Source organism: Zalophus californianus, chromosome 7, assembly GCF_009762305.2.
Source record: "Zalophus californianus isolate mZalCal1 chromosome 7, mZalCal1.pri.v2, whole genome shotgun sequence".
NCBI lineage: Eukaryota > Metazoa > Chordata > Mammalia > Carnivora > Otariidae > Zalophus > Zalophus californianus.
Window position 1 is genome coordinate 15,725,101 of NC_045601.1, and position 18,120 is coordinate 15,743,220.

The window sequence follows — 18,120 nt, forward strand, 5'->3', positions numbered from 1 at the left end:
GTAAGCAAGGACAGGGCTGCCACCTCTGTGTGTCTGCATTTACAAAAAGTCATCCACGAGGGAGCTCTGTCTAGCTACAAGCTCAGAGTACACAGCAAGAGACCAGGAGAAGGGCAGGACAGGGATGATAACTGAAATGAGAATGAGAAATACTGTATTTGAGGCTTATGAATTTGAATGACAGCTTAATGGCTTTGTAACAAATAACCCCATTAAAAATGTGCAAAAGATCTAAGTGGACATTTCTCTAAAGTACATACACAAATGGCTGATGAACACATGAAAAGACACTCAACATCATTAGCCATTAGGAAAATGCAAATCAAAACCACAATGAGATACCATTTTACACCCATTAGGATGGCGACAATCAAAAAGATGGACGGTAACAGGGAATCGAGAAATCAGAACCTTCATACATTGTCAGTGGAGATGTAAAATGGTGCAGCTGCTTTGGAAAACAATCTGGCAAGTCCTCAAAATATTAAACATAGAGCTACCGTATGACCCAGCAATTCTACCCCTAGATATATGGCCAGGAGAAATGAAAACCCGCATCCATGCAAAAATCTGTACAGGAATGCTGATAACAGTATTCATTATTCATAGTAGCCCCAAACTAGAAACAACCTGAATATCCATCAACTGATGCATAGAAAATAAAATTAGGTATATCTGCAAAGGAGAAAGTTATTCAGTAATAAAAAAGAATTAAGTATACATGCTATAACATGGATGAACAACGAAAACATTGGTAAGCGAAAGAAACTCGTCACCCAAGAGCACATATTGAAAATTTTTTTTAAGATTTATTATTTTGAGAGAGAGAGAGAGAGAGAAGGAGTGGGAAGGACAGGGAGAAGAAGAGAGAATCTCAAGCAGACGCGGGGCTCGATCTCACGACCCTGAGATCAGGACCTGAGCTAAAACCAAGAGTCAGACGCTTAACCGACGGAGCCACCCTGGTGCTCCTGGAAATATTTAATTCCATTTATATGAAATGTCCACTCAAATTGGACTAGTGGTTGCCTAGAACCAGAGGTGGGGAGAGGGAGGGATTTTGAGAGGTGGGGAGAGAGGGACTGACTGCTAACAGGTTTGGGGGTTAAGAGAGGATCAAAACGTTCTAAAATTCCTTGGGGTGATGGTGGTACCATTCTGTGAATATACTACAAACCACTGCGATGTACACTTTCAATGGGCCAATTGAAATATATGAATTATATCTCATTAAAGCTTTTTTTTTTTTTAAGGAATTTTACATTAATTCTGAAGACTCCAGGGGCCCATTGGAGGCTTTGGAGCAGAGCTGACACGTAATTTGAACTGTGATATTAAAAAGGTAACGGGGCAGTAATGCCAAGGAGGCTACAGGGTAAGGTAGGACGGGCAAGGCATCTCCAGGGGGCAGAGCCCAGGAGATGGGAAGATGCGCTGTTGGGAAGACGCCCCTGAGGCCGGGGGGGGAGACAGCAGTAGCTGTGCAAATCTACGAGATCATCCGAACGGAAGGATGGATGCAAAATAAGAAAGGTCTGGAACCCGGAGAAGAGGAAATTTGGAAAAGGGTGGAATACGGACAGAGATTAGAGGCAATCAGGAGGAAATGGCATCAAAGTCAAAGGTGGAGAGGATTAAAGGTGGAAAGGGTGGTCGGCAGTCTGGTGCGTCACACAAAGCAGGGACACGGGAACTCGAAGAAGCCTTGGTCTGGAGGGTGGGAGAACCCGCAGACAAATAACCACCATAAAGATGAGTGCTTTACTCTCTTTCCTGAGAGGGAGGCGACAGGGGCCCGTAAACCAGTTCCCTAACTGCCTGCCTCCAAGGGGGCTTGAGTACTAAACCCAGATATGGGAACCGGGGAAATGCGGAGATGGACACCAAACCCAGGCCTCCGCACCCTGTTTCACTGCCTTTCCAAGGTGGCATCAACTTGGAGGAAAAGCAACCAAAAATCCTCGAGGTCTCTTCCCCTGGCAAGAAGAGAGCAGGTGAAATCTAAGGGAGCGTCTTCACCACTGTGACTCCTTTACAAGGCTTCAAGGGACGCCTGGGTGGCTCAGTCGGTTAAATGTCTGCCTTCGGCTCGGGGTCCTGGGATGGAGTCCTGGAGCCCCACATTGGGCTCCCTGCTCAGCAGGGAGTCTGCGTCTTCCTCTCCCTCTGCCCCTGCCCCGCTCGTGCGTACTTTCTCTCTCTCTCTCTCTCAAATGAAATCTTTAAAAATATATATATTTTAAAAAATAAAAAGCTTCAAGATAATCTAAGGGTGAGCTCAAAGCTGCCCAAAGAGATGAACACAGACACTGTCTCAATGACATGGGCAAGTCATGTGCAGGATGGGTAGGTTCTCCTGGGCTCTGCCCCCATGACAAATACCAGCTAATCGAATTTTATGGTCCCGTTGAATTGGACATGTTTATATAGACATGGTTCTTCTAACTCAAAGTCCTCAAGACAAATAATGTGAATAGTTCCTCAAAGGGACTGTCGTAATAACAGAAAAGCTAAAAGGGGATTTAAAAATCACTTCACAATACAGTTTAAAACAAAGCAAGGGGAAAATATTTAAAAACGCAATAGAAATAATAAAAATGACATAATTTAAGTATTATTTCTCCCCTTATTGAGTCCATACTGTTACATTCTTTGATTTGGCAATTCTGTTTCTGTGAAATATACCAAATGAGAGGCAGAGATTTATGTATGAGAATATTTATTCCTTGGGGTATACAATATTTGAAGAGCCTAAGTGAAAATGGTGTCTCTACCCCTTTGGTGGAATATTTGGCAAAAACAACATCTTTGAAGCAGTTAATGACAAGGAAAATGGTGACATGGATATAGAAGTCCACACCTCTTTCAGGGTAAAAAGCATGATATAAACTATATATTGAATATAATGCCAATTCTGCTTTTTAAAACGCATACATGTACATTAGGCTGAGGAAGAAGGCCCGGAAAGAAAAATAACAAAAGCCAAACATAGCAGAATTATGGGCAATCTCTCTCTATTTTCCTTTTATTTTTTTTTAAGGTAGGCTCCACACGGGACTCGAACTCACAACCCTGAGGTCAAGACCTGAGCCGAGATCAAGAGTCTGATGTTTTACCAACTGAGCCACTCAGGCGCCCCAATATTTTCCTACATTTTACAAATCTTTCACAGCATTGTTACTTTCATGGTTAGAACGCAAGCACATTTGACACCTGGCTTTGGGTTGGACAGGGTGGGGTCCAGCACTACCAAGACCCTGAATCCCAGAGCAATGCCTCTGATATTCTATAAAACTGCACAGTGGTCCAAAATATCATGATCTTCAACTCTCCAATCACTGGAACATAGAAATTAGCAAGCTGAAAGGAGATTAAAGTTTAAGTGTAATCTTTTAAAAATTATGAAATTAGAATAACTTCCAAATCTGGTCAGGTACATGAATAAATAGGAATCAATTCTTTCCTGAGTGCCTTGTGTTCAAATCCTCCATTCATCTTAAAAGTCTGAACACCCCTGTCTTTGATATTGTCAAGAGGATTCCAAAGTCTGAAAAGCTAGCCTCTAGTTCTGATTCTGTTGGCTACATGGTGAGGGCAAAATATTGAAGTTTCTGGGCTTCAACTGATGGGAGAATAAATATATCACCCACAGGAATGTTATTCTGAGGTGCAAATGAAGGTTAACGCTAGCACTACTGAGTGTATTCTGGACGCAGAATAAATGTTAGCTATTAGCTCACTTTAAACCATGCACTTCTCAACAGGGGTGATAAAGAAAACTGGTTCCTGATGGGGAGGCTATTTGTGTATGAAGCATAGATAGATGATAGATTAGATAAGATAAACTGATATACATCTGTGTTATTCAAATATTACAGAGGGGATGCTAGGAAAATAAAAGATTCCTTACTGGAGCGATAAGGGGAAAAAAGGTTGAGAAATACTACTTTCAATATAGATAAGCCTCATTTTGAAGAATCCTTTGAAAAATATTTCTGGAAAGACAAGAATGCCCCTTTGTCATCAATTTTTCAGAAATGCATCCTTAGAAGAGAAGTATCCTCTTGTGTAATCAATCACTCTGGTCATCTTTTCCTCACTTTACCAGAAGAGAAAGAAAGGATCTTAATGTGCCTGAATTCTTTTTTTTTTAAAGATTTTATTTATTTATTTGAGAGAGAGAATGAGAGACAGAGAGCACGAGAGGGAAGAGGGTCAGAGAGAGAAGCAGACTCCCTGCCGAGCAGGGAGCCCGATGCAGGTCTCGATCCCGGGACTCCAGGATCATGACCTGAGCCGAAGGCAGTCGCTTAACCAACTGAGCCACCCAGGCGCCCAATTTGCCTGAATTCTCAACAAAAAGGAGTCAGGGAGTTGGGGTGGGGTGGGGGGAAGAAGCTGAAGGTAGACTCGAACAATGGTGGTGATCGGACCAGCACCCTCCACATCTGTCTTCCTGAATCAGGGTGTGAGCCCCCAAGCGAGCCACATACACCACTTCAAATATTAGAGTAGCCACATGAATATGAGTTAAAAAAAAAATAAAAATTGAGGTTAATTTTATTATGCTTTATTTAACCCAATATTAACATAATGTTAGGGCAACATGGACTCAGTATAAAAAATGATTAATGAAAATATTTTATTATATGTAATATATTATTACAGTCTTTTTGTTGCACTGTCTTTGAAACCCAGGATGTATTTTACTCACAAAGCATATCTCAAATAGGATTAACAGAATTTCAAGTGCTAAATAGTGACATGTGGCCAGAGAACAGCTCTGAAACTTCAAACCTAACTGAACGTTCCCCCTTTTTGTCTTTTTCTTTTTTTTTTTTAAAGTAGGCTCCATGCCCAACATGGGGCTTGAACTCACGACCCTGAGATCATGACTCGCAAGCTCTACCTCTGAGCCAGCCAGATGCCCGAACGTTCCCCTCTTTCTGTCACTTCGCAAATGACAATCCTATCCCTGCTTTAATTTCCTAGCCTTCTAGATAGAAATTACCCAATCACAGAATCCCCCGCACTACACCTCAGTGTCCAGTTTAGAGCTGACCCTTCTGCTCTCCTAGAATTCTCCAGCATAAGCCCAAATCCTATAATAAGGTCCTCCCACCTCCCCATTACTGGGGCTCCCACGCAGGAATCCCTCCATTGGTTTAGCACTTAAATAAACCTAACTTAGTTGGACTACAGATGAGTTCTTGGTGGCCTCTACATGGCAAGGAATAAAATTCCCATTGATAGATTTAATTGGTACACCTGTCTTTTCCATTGTCTCTTAATTTGTTAATATAGTTGAATTAATATGTTTAAATATATTATTTTTTCCACCAACTTTTATAGTACTCATATACAACAATAAAGTGCTTTAAATGATTTTTACTCAAAAGGTCATCCTATGAGTATATTTAGATCAGCTTAAAAAGTAATTACAAAGCAAAAGTTGACACTTGCAAAAGAAATATGTTTAAGCTATAGTCACATGAATTACAGTTTACTTGCAAAGATGCCTTTTTCTACAAATCTAGAGGGTGACAGCTAAAAGCATGAAGTTTTTTTAAAGTCAATGTAAAATTTACTGTCGAGATAAAGAGTAAATTCTGCATGACAGCGTATTTATCTTTTACTCCCTCCAGAAACCATACTCATGGATCATCAAGACTGAATGGATACACTCCACGGTCAGAGAAAAACAGAAAAGATAAGAAATTTGCAGGGGCAACTGGTTCGAGCACCTCAATATACCTGCATCCTAGACTAACAGTGGAGAAAGTAACTCCATTTATGCTATAGAAATCTCCTAAAGCCTCAGTAGACCTAAAGCAAATAGATTTAGGTTAAAAGACCCAAGACATGGATGAATGGATGAACAAAATGTGATATATACAAACAATGGATTACTCCTCGGCCTAACAATGGATAGAAATCCTGTCACATTATTACAACTCAGCCAAACCCTCAAGACATGAAACAGTGAAATAAGCCATGCACAGAAGGGTAGATCCCTCCTATATGAGGTACCACAATTTTAAAAATCTTATTAAAAAAGAAAAAAAGACCCTCAGTTCCCCCTCCCACAGGCTGTACAGCCAGACCCTCTTCACTCACCTGTCCCAGAGATGACAGGAGTGAAACTTAGTCCCCAGGCCAGGGAAGTGGGAGGTGGGGGGAGCAGAGATTCAAAGACACCGAGCACACCATCATGAAAAACAAGAGGAGTTTATGCACCCCACTCCCAGACTGTCTCCCTCCCTAGGCTCCAGAAATGAGCCTGAACACTCCCAGGAAACAAGAGTCTTCTTAGGGGAATTTGACCAGCCCAAGAAAAGACATGTTAAGATCGATCAGATCACCATCCAGGAATGGCCACATTGCCCCAGTAACACAAATCCCAACCAACTTTTATTTATTATTATTATTATTTATTTATTTTAGAGAGTGGGAAAGGAGAGAGAGAGAGCAAACATGAGCAGGGGAGTGGAGCAGAGGGAAAGGGAAACAGAGAATCTTAAGCAGCCTCTATGCCCAGCATGGAGTCTGATTCGGGGCTTGATCTCATGACCCTGAGATCGTGACCTGAGCCAAAATCCAGCGCCAGACGCTTAACTGACTGAACCACGCAGGTGCGCCCCCCAATTTTTAAATATGACAAACCAGCTCCCAAATCAGATATGTAACAAAAACACCTATTATGAAAGACAAAAAAGCAATCTGAAAGAGACAGAGGCAATGCAGAGAAAGAAACCTTCAAATCAATCCTCAGAAAGATAATGCAGCCAAGAAAAAAAACAGGATACTTCAACAATGAATGTTTAGAAAAAAAACTCAGTTCTTAGAAATTAAAAATAAGATAACAAAATGAAATCTAGTCTTTAGGATATTTTCCCAGAAAATAGAGCCAAATACAAAGAGATAAATAATAGAGAAAAAAAGTTCTAATGAGGGCCCTTCTCAAAGGTCTAAATCTGAGTAATGGTAATTCCAAAAAGAGAGCAAAGAAAAAGAGGGGAATGGATGAAATAATTTCCCAGAAGTGAAGGGTTTCTCGACTTAAAGAACCCAGCGTGTGATAAATGGAATCACAAGGAGATCCATCACTAAGATTTTCAGAACATTTTTAGGACAGAAAGGACACTATTAAGCCATCTGAGGGATTAAAAAGCAGGTCAGCATCAGATTCTGACAGTGATACATGTATCAAGACACAGAAAATCCTGAGTAATGAATGGAAAAACTAACACAACTGGTGGGTGTTTAGGCCCAAATTTGACACACACGTGGAAAATGTTGCTCTTTCGTAAAAAGTTCATTCACCGAGCTTAGACAATGCGGCCACTGACTGAGGGCTCGGCAGGAAGCTACTAATGTGGAAACTAAAGCATCCTCCATTTATTTGTGACAGGCAATTATTTGCAAAGTGGAGATTATCTTACTCTGATCTTTAACTACTGAATCCCATTATGTAGGCTGTGTGATGAGGATCCTGATGAGTGAATACCAAGAGAGCAACTGTAATTCCAACATAAGAAATATGTATCAAAGTATATTGACATTTTCTTCATGCTACTTGGCTTTGGCTCATTTAGCAACATCCTTGATAAGGAGACACTCCTTTATATGCTTCTCCATCAATGTACTTATCTCCTCTCTAAGCCATTCTTTCAGTACATAATACTCGGTGGAAAGCCAACTACGTTCTCACGTTCTATAAAGAGTTGGAGAAATTAAATGATTTGTAAAAGGCGGGAATATTGAAATTGAAACCCAGTTACGCTTGGCAGGCTTCCAGCAAGCACATTCATACTCAAAATATATAATAAGCCCCGGGCATTTCTCTTTAAATGGGAGACGGCTTATTTTCTCTGGCAATGTTTTGCCTAGAGAAGAAAAGATTAAAGGAAAAGACAGGATAAATGTTTTCAAATACTTAAAGGGCCACCATGTGGAAAAGGGAGGTGAGTTTGTTCTATACAGTTCCAGAAGGCAGCACAGCTAGGGGGAGGCATGTTCTCCCTGAGGTGGAGTAACTGGTTTCCTGTTATGGAGAAACTCCCGAAATCTGTGTTTGAGCAGAAGAGACTCCTGAATGGGGGCCAGAGCCTGGTCTAGACCACCTCTAAGTTCCCTTCCACCAAAGCCACTAAACCGGACTTTGCAGTTCTGTCAATCATGAAGACAGGTGTTCCGGGCTGAACTGTGCCCTCCCCAGATTCAGATGTTGAAGGCCCTAACCCCCAGCACATCAGAGTGTGCTTGTATTCAGAGAGGGGATCAAGTTAAAGAGACCGTTATGGTGGGTTGGGTCAAATCCAACCTGACAGGTATCTTTATTTTCTTTTTCTTTCTTTCTTTCTTTTTAAGATTTTATTTATTTATTTGACAGAGAGAGAGAGAGAGAGAGAGAGAGAGAGTACAAGCAGGGGGAGCAGCTGAGGGAGAAGGAGAAGCAGGCTCCCTACTGAGCAGGGAGCCTGACTCAGGGCTCAATCCCAGGACCCCGGGATCATGACCTGAGCCAAAGGCAGACACTCAGATATCTGAGCCACCCAGGCGCCCCTTTTTTTCTTTTTTTAAATGACAGGTATCCTTAAAAAAGGAGACTGAGACACACAGATGCCAGTGGTGTGCACATATAAGGGAATGACCGGACACAGTCAACAGGTGGCCATCCCCAAGCCAAGGAGAGGCCTCAGAGAAAGTACACCTGCTGACACCTTGAACTTGGACTCTGCAGCCTCCAGAATTGGGAAGAAATAAATTTGTATTGTATAAGCCACCTGTTCTGTGGTATTTTATTATGGCAGCTCTAGCAAACTAATACAGCAGGGTGACTGCCCTGTGCTTGCTTTGTCATTCTAAACACTGCAGGCTCAGACATGTGAAAGTAACCAGTCCATTCAATTAATTACATCTTGCCTATAACTAGTCACACTGTCCTGACATGTTAACTACAAAAGCAGTTTGTAAAAATTCAAACTGTGGAAAAGCTACATTCAAAATAAATAAATAAATAAATAAATAAATAAATAAATAAATAATCAGCTGAGATACCTTGAAACTAATGATTTGGGAAGAAATATACCTTTTATGAAGACTTACACTACTCTAAATAAATGACAAATGAGGAAAAAGAAGAGAAAAAAAGAAAAAAAATTCAACGTGTGGTACTCAGGAAAAAGACTCAACTGATAGGCTAAAAATATGGCAGAATTTAAACCCAGAGACTACATCCTCTCTAAGTTACCTAAGCACCATTATTATATAACATAGGGACATTGTGCTCTAGAACATGCCATTGTTGGAAACATTTGGGGGTTGCTACATTAGGTGAAACTAGATTTTTTAAAAAATTTATAATCTCACCCAACCTGGGGCTCAAACTCACGACCTTGAAATCAAGAGTCCCATGCTCCTCCAACTGAGCCAAGCCAGGTGAACCTAAATTGGAACTGTTTTAAGGATGAGTCAGTCTAAGATCTAAAGGACTGTCAAATAAATGCAATAGCTAAAAAAAATTTAATGTTTCCATTATGGCTTAGTCACAATTAAAGAACCAGTAACCTCAGACCACTTCAGTCCCTCCAAGGAAAGGGTCTGAAGCTTGACATAACACAGACCAGCCTATAGACCATCTCGCCTGCGTGCCTTCTCACGTGGGCCAGAATACTCACCCGGCTCAGTGGACTGGGAGAGCCTCGAAACCATAGCTACTTATAGGTGAGTCTTCGAAGTAACTCAAGGTTGAATGACAGTCTTCAGGGCAAATAGAAATGGCATTTACCAATATCTGTCACTGAATGGGACCCATAACCAATCCTATTACATAATTTCAATCTCCCATACAGAGGGAGAGCTATGTTACCTTGTAGCCACATTTATGAAACTACTTAGCTTTCTTTCTTACCTAAATGATTATCTACTGAGACATTCTTGAATAAATTCTCCCTCTTGAACTTTTCATTAAATTAAAACTTCAAATCTAGAAGATGATTTTTTTTCTAAAGACTTTTTTATTTTTAAGTAATCTCTGCACCCAACGTGGGACTCAAACTTACAACTCCGAGATCAAGAGTCGCATGCTCCACCCACTGAGGCAGACAGGCGCCCCGAATCTAGAAGATGGATTTCTGAGATCAGACTAGAAAGAAAAAGTGTTTTTACAAAAAGGCATAATGAAATTACCATGTAGATTCTCACCTGCCTAAGGTCACTGGGGTGTCTTCAACAGCTAACCCATCATTAGCATCATAGTGCTAACCCACTAGGAATACTGAGGTTACACAGTCCCAGAATTTCAGAGATGACTGAGGATGCTCTTTTTACAAATGAAAACTGATGGTCAGCGAGATAAAGGGATAGATTCAATTCAAGGGTACACAAAGAAATAGTGACTAGAGCAGCCTTACCCATGGTTTTGTCCCCTAGAATGAACTAAAAGGGGCAGAGGACCAGAAGTCCTTGTTTCCTCATACCCCCATCATTTATCAAGTTAGAAGGTTCTTTGGACTGCCAGACTTGAATATACAGTTCGAGGGAGAAATTCTTCCCTGTATAGGTTAGCTGTTAATTACTAAAAAATAAATGTTTCTTTAAAGATGAAAGCAGTAGTTACTTGTTACCAGAAATTTGTCAATGACATAAGTAATTTCATAGAGGAATGCTAAAAAAATTCCTGCAGAGCAGAGGAATGAATAAAAACCGGTTCCCAGAAACTGCAAAGTACAGTACTCCTGCCGATGTTCAAGGGTTATTTTGTGTTTCCCCTAGTTTTCAAAACCTTACAAAACAGGATACAGCTTGAGAAAATGTCATGCAATAATATTGTATTCGAAATACCAAAGCGGGGGTGGGGGTGGGGGGCTCTTTGTGGTTTGAGCACTCACATTGGATAGCATTCCTGAGCAGGTCAGGGTCTGACCTCACCTTTCCAGGCAACACCTGGATAACCTAGAGTAAGCACCTGTGACAGCACAGCATGGTATGTGGAGAAGGATCCAGCTTTGTGAGTGCTAATGCACCAAAGAAAAGGGGGCGGGGGGGGGGGGAGGGGGTAAAATCTACAAAGTTGTGGTATTTATGCGCAAATGATACAAAGGTGAAAAGTCAACAGATGCCCTTCTCCCATGAGCAAAAAGGTCATATTGTTAACTCTAGCTCTTCATTTATTCAAGTATTTCTTAAGCACTTACTAGGTGTCAAACACAAGGTTTAGCCTCGGGGGACTCAGCATGGAAGCATCTGACAGACCTCCCACGTCAGCCCAAGAAATCTCTGCCCTTGTGGTTCCTGTATTTTAGCAGAGCTGGAGGTAAGACACAGTACATGAACCACGCTGCGTGTTGACAAACGATGTGGGAAAAAATAAAGGAGGAATGGAGGGTAGTCATCTGGGCAAAAGGCAGGTATGTTTTCATGAGAATAAATAACAAGGTACCAATTTTGTCTCCAATTAAAATAGAGAAGCCATTGAATCGTGGATTTCTTCACAGCTGGGAGAGCAGCCTCTCACAGAAGAACATGTATTGGCGGGGGAGGTCATCTTCTAACAGAGACATGGAAAGGATCTTAGGTACTCACTGTCCAGATAAAGCTATTAGATGATCAAAAAGCGACGAACTACTAGTCATTCCAGAATGGATTTTCTGTAAGGTAACAAGGTCCACAGGGAGTGCTGCGATCGTTTGGCAGTAAATAACCTTTTGGCCTTTCCATATCCCAAAGGCACTAAACACCAGAATCTGGTAGGTTTCAAACAGCAAATTTAATAGAAGCTAAGACAGTGACATTAAGCACAATGAGGAAAATGAAATTCTCCCATAATGTTGCAAATGAAGTTTCTAGATAGCTGAGCAAGGCATACTCCATTTTTGTTACTGTAGCTGGGGGATAGTATCTAGAGGTAGAAAAAGTAGGATCCTGCAGAATGTAAGAAACACTCTAAAAGACTTCTGTTTTAAGTGACAACATTTGGGGGTTTTCCTGTTCTTAAATTTTGCTTGGGATCTTAGAGGGTTTTTCCCAGGATTGCCTCCCATTTGCAGTAGTGACCCTCCTCACCATTTTTTAAAGATTTACTTATTTATTTATTTATTTTAGAGAGAGAGAGAAAGAGAGAGTGGGGTTGGGGCAAAGGGAGAGGGAGAAGAGAATCTCAAGCAGACTTCCTGCTGGGAACGGGGAGTCCCATGTAAGGCTTGATCTCAGGACCCTGAGAACATGACCCGAGCCAAAATCAAAAGTTGGATGCTTAAGGGACGGAGCCACCCAGGCGCCCTCCTCCTCATCATTCTGATCAGCACAACAAAGCCTGTCTGCCTGGCTAGCTGACTGCTACTTTTAATGCAGTTGGCCCCAGAGTGGCAAATGCCAAGGGCAGAGCACCACAACCACTCCATTGCTTCTGGGGTAAATGTCCTCACACTCTGGGTATGCAAATAATATAAAGCACATGTGAACAAAAATTTAAAAAACCAAGGAAATGACTATTGTTTGTTCATACAAACGGTATGACCTAGGGAGATGAGGAATCATGGCGTTCACCTGCTTTATAACATCTGCTGTATCTACTTTGCAGAGAGGCAAATCTCAAAAAGAAACAAGAAACTGCCTTGTAAATGATAAATTCAAATTATTAAGATCAGAGACAATCACCTGTGTATTTGCACATGACAATGAGTTGAGTAGGCACTTTAATAAAAAAAAACATATTATCCAGGGGCGCCTGGGTGGTTCAGTTGATTAAGCGTCTGCCTTCAACTGAGGTCATGATCTCATGGGATCCAGCTCCCATCGGGCTCCCTGCTCGGCGGGGAGTCTGCTTCTCCCTCTCCCACTCCCCCTGCTTGTATTCCCTCTCTTGCTGTCTCTCTCTCTCTGTGAAATAAATAAATAAATAAAACCTTTAAAAATATATAGTATCCAAACAAAGAAGGTCTTAAGTTTTTTTTATTTGGTAATACTGAATTTTCCCATCTGTTTGGGGGAAAAATGCGTGCAACAGATACTAAAGTTAAATTTTTTCATTAATCTGAGTTTTTAATTTGCAAAAGTTTTAAATATAAAATTGGACCTGGATCCACATGTAATGTTTTAAAAATCATTTGTGTTGAGGCATTTAACTCATAGAAAATCCAGGGGCCACAGACTATAGAAAAATGACAGTTTGGGATGAAGGGGGCTTTTTTAAAATCTTTCAACAAAAGCAGATTTTCCACAAAACTAACAGCACTTGCATGACCCCTGTGAATGCCGGAAATAGCATGGCATGAAAGAACTTTCTAGTTGGGAAAAGGCTGCTGCTGGACAGAAGCAGTTTTAATAAACGGTAAATCACCTTAAAAAATTCAGAAGGACAAAACCTCCGAGGCTAAAGTAATTTACTGTGAATTTTTTTCATTTTTTTTTTTTTAAAGATTTCATTATTTGTCAGAGAGAGAGAGCACAAACAGGGAGCGGCAGACAGAAGGAGAAGCAGGCTCCCTGCTGAGCAAGGAGCTGGATGTGGGACTCAATCCCAGGACCCTGAGATCATGACCTGAGCCAAAGGCAGAGGCTTAACCGACTGAGCCACCCAGAGGTCCCATTTTTTTTTCAATAATTATTTGTTCTCAACCCTGATTGTGTACCTTCTAAAAGATGGCCCATGGAATTATATAATCTTCAAGTCCTCTCCAAAATTGCCGTATACATTTCTAACCCTGATGCACAGATTAGAAGATGTTTATTTAGGAGGCAGTTCCTATCTTCTGTCATTTGAGGAAAGTTTACAAGGAAACAGGATTCCATTTTCATTATAGGAAGAGGAATGGTTCTGAATTACCAGTGTGTCCGGTTTCAGAAAGAAAGCAAACAAGTCAAAGTCAGAAAATATTTTCATATCTGGCTTTGTCTAAATACAGTCAGCCAGGGCGCCTGGGTGGCTCAGATGGTTAAGCGTCTGCCTTCGGCTTGGGTCATGATCCCAGGGTCCTGGGATCGAGTCCTGCATCAGGCTCCCTGCTCCTTGGGAGCCTGCTTCTCCCTCTGCTTCTCTCTCTCTCTCTCTCCTCCTCTGTCTCTCATGAATAAATAACTAAAATCTTAAAAAAATAAATAAATAAATAAATAAATAAATAAATAAATACAGTCAGCCACTTTAAATTAAAAACCCTCTAGCAGGAACGCCCCTTGTTCATAGTTTTCTCCCATGAACTGATCCACGTATGGCAGGACCAAATCCCACTGTTGGTCAATCCTCCTAGGGAAGAAGATGGGTCAGATCTATTCTTACTGATGTGGACAGTAGTAGAAACCAAGGTCCCTGCAATCCTACGATTAAGTGTTACATACTAAATTATGCCTTTGTTTATACATCCTAGTAAGCTTCTGTGTAGAAGGAAATTCTGGAAATAACCATAAAATCTAACCATAGGCTATTACTGTAGTCAAAAGAAAAGCATGAAAAGGGGCGTCTGGGTGGCTCAGTTGGTTGAGCGTCCAACTCTTGGTCGTGATCTCAGGGTCATGGGACTGAGCCTCTGTGTCGGGCTCCGCACTCAGCGGGAGTCAGCTTGGATATTCTCTCCCTCTGCCCCTTCCCCCACTCTCTCTTTCTCTCAAATAAATAAATAAATCTTTAAAAAAAAAAAAAGGCATGAAAAAGTATCCGTGTTTACAATGCCAGGCAGGCAAAAGGCAGAAGAAAAAAACAAGTGCACCAAGCTTATTACAGATGCTAATAAGCCAATGGATTAATAGTTCCTTCCGCCTAAAAGCTCATCCTAAAGGCAGGGCCTGGGGTGGAGACCTCTGCAGCCCTAGGACACCCATCAGTCTTTTCCTAGGTGACAAGGCCTTTTCAGGATCTTTTGAAGGACAAGGTATATTAACTACCACTCTTGTTGCAAGAAATCTTTGCTATTTGCTCAGAGCCCCAAGGCCACGATCAGAAGCCTGGGTCAGCTCAGGGAGACCATGGAAATAATCATCTGCTAAGGCCTGTCTTTTCTCCTTCTCTACCTTCTCTTCTCAATCACGTACATCACCATCATAGAGGAAGCCTGCCTGACCCAGGGGCTCCCTCGATGGCATACGTCAGTGATCCCACATTGCTACCAAATATTTGCTTTCACAGCCCTGTTACCTAGCACACTTGCCTCTCTGGGTTTTCATTCTACTCTTTGCTCAGATGACGCTGTGCCAATAGACAAACCTGTGGACATGCCCAGCACGGTGAAGGCACAGCGGTTAAGAGCTTGTGCTAGGTAATTTGCTGACCTGGGTTTGAAATCTTGACACCGGTATTACCTACCTCATCAAAGACCATAATGCACAAAAGGCAGAGTTCCAGGACCCAAAGTAAAAACTTGCAAAGTGTTGGCTGTTATTACTCTCCTCACTTTGGCCCCCATCCCTTGTCAACAAATCTAACCCTTATCTCCCCCAGTCCCAGATCTTACCCACGCTCTGACCTCAAATGACTGCACCACCAGAACTCAGAGCAGCTCTCATTTCTTGCAAATTCATCCGATACCCACCATGTTACCCTGTCTTAACCCTTCCCTTTATCTTGTGTACCCGTCTATAGACCCGCTTCCTCTCCCCTGCAATGGGTAAGTGGTGGGCTGTTTGTCAGTCTGTTCATCTTCCCTGCAGCACTGAGCACAGTGGCTTGGCCAGAGAAGGCTCCAGACCTGCTGTGGCTTGACTGGATTCAAAAGTTGCCATGGGAAGGACAAAGCATGGGACTTTGGAATTTGAGTTGGGGCCATTCCAATTCTTTTGGTGGAGATGATTTGAAACTTTCACACTAGGTCATGCAAATCCTCCCTTCTGTGAGACTGTATATATTTCTAACTTTATATTGTGCCTGTGGTGTTATATATAAAGATCAGTCTTCCCACCAACTTCAAAAGCAGCTCGCGGCTTGAAGCAGCTCCATGGGGGCATTGAACAAGAGGAGAAACAGGTTCCACATGTTAGGAGTCTCATTTAACCAAGGCAATGGCCAGTCTCCTCTCCTGGGACTTTCCCCTTCATTTGTCTTAATTCACATTGCTTGGAAGACTCACTTCACTCCATGCCAAATCATCATTTTTATGCATCCTCGATAGTGGTTGTTAAATTACTCCTCTGTTTATGATTGAACGGAATGATGAGACAAGAACTCGAGAGCAGAGGACATTTCTTCTTCAACCCGGGGCGCTTCGACTGAGGCCTACCAGTCAAGGTGCCTGCTTCTGACCCGAAGGTGTGGTCCCCGAGACCTCACGTGGGCTGACTCGAACTAGTGACAATGTGGTGATTCACTTTCCCATAACCATGCCTATGGGGCCTCTAGGCTCAAGAGCTAAAAAAACATGCAGCAAATCATAGTTTGGGCAAAGAGCGGCATGCACCCTGAAAAATACACTTCTAGAAAAATCTGTGCAAGGGAAGCAGGCTTCTCGCCAGAGTGAGAGATACCGACTCTTAAAGCAACCACGACTCTGGGGTTTCCAACAAGAATTCACATCAATACCAGACAACTAATTGCGACCAGGCAACAATTAAAACAAAACAAAACACCACCAACCTAAGTTCCAGACAAAAACATCTAAGAAAGACGAAACATGACTACATTTCCTATACCCAGATATTGGCAGAACTTCCTATACCTGAGTGTTGAGGCCACCCAAAAGGTCTGATAAATACTTCCTGGGGCGCCTGGGTGGCTCAGTCGTTAAGCGTCTGCCTTCGGCTCAGGTCATGGTCCCAAGGGTCCTGGGATCGAGCCCCGCATCGGGCTCCCTGCTCCACGGGAAGCCTGCTTCTCCCTCTCCCACTCCCCCTACTTGTATTCCCTCTCTCGCTGTGTCTCTGTCAAATAAATAAAAATCTTTAAAAAAAAAAAACAACTTCCTTTTGCAACCAATGGATTGCTTTTGTTGTCAACCTCATCCACCCCCAGGCAGGACCACTGTATGGTCCAACCAGGCTAGTTTTTATTGTTTCAGCAGATTCATAGCAGGTATTGTCAGCCCTAGAGTCCCTACTTCTTCTGCCCAGAGACTGAAAAGGCGCTTACCATCTGTGACAGTGGCTTCTTCCTCCTGGCCATTCAGGGCTCCCTCCTGGGGACTGAACTCTTCTTCCTCAGCTAAGCCATTGGCACTAGACAGCTGACCATTCTTCTGTAGGAGCTACGGGGAGAAAACAAAACCATGTAAACTTACTTTCAGTGATGATGAAGATTTAAGTCATTAGTCTGGAGGATCCAGCTACCTTACAGAAGGCACCCCACGAGCTCTTATCAAGCAGGTAGGGCTTTGTATCTGGGTCAATGAGCACACCATTCCACTTATCCAAACACCAGGCATGATCTACACACCCACCATTCCAGGACTATTTGAGATATAACAATGAGTAAGTCAGGTGTGGCCCCAGCCCCTTTGAGCTTACAGACTACTAAGAAAAGCAGACTTTTAAAATTGTTTTTTTCAGGGCACCTGGGTGACTCAGTCGGTTAAGCAACTGACTCTTGGTGATCTCAGCTCAGGTCTTGATCTCAGGGTTGTGAGTTCAAGCCCAGGGATGGGCTCCGCGCTGGGTATGGAGCTACTTAAAAAAAAAAAAAAAAATTTTTTTTTCTTTAAAACAATGTTTCCTTGTGATTGGATGCAGGGTATGCATATTTGACCAAAGTATACCTAAGTGGCAATGTGTCCTTCTCAGGAAAAAGGACAGACATGGAACTAAACAATTAGGGCAACGGTCATGATGGAAGAATACGAGAGCCAGTCACCAACAGAGGAGGAACTACAAATAAAGCTAAATCTCAGTCCCCACAGGATGGGCGTGTGACAAAGGGTATGGGGAAGCAGAGAAGGGAGGTGAATTAGGAACCCCATGGTTCAAAGACCAGTGTACCCAGAGACAACACAAAGACATGGGTCACTCGTGCTTTTGTGAGTCACTGATCTTTCCTTACAATATTACTAAAATGATCAGTTGTCCTCTACCCCAGAGGATAGCCTGTGCAATTGATGTTTTCCGTTGCAACAACAGTAGACATATAGATATGCCCGTCCATCATTTTGTAAATCCTGAGAATATAGGTAAAAAGTTTTGAGGGTACGGCAAAAAACAGTATAA

At 42.2% G+C, this 18,120-nt stretch overlaps 1 protein-coding gene across 1 annotated transcript in view; it reads right to left on the bottom strand.

The window, feature by feature from the left end:
* Positions 1 to 18,120, bottom strand: part of AKAP12 (A-kinase anchoring protein 12) — a 95,588-nt gene that overhangs the window by 26,408 nt on the left and 51,060 nt on the right. The window contains exon 2 of the mRNA XM_027603453.1: positions 17,054 to 17,168. Coding sequence (XP_027459254.1) covers positions 17,054 to 17,168 — 115 coding nt within the window. The remainder of the gene's footprint in view (positions 1 to 17,053; positions 17,169 to 18,120) is intronic.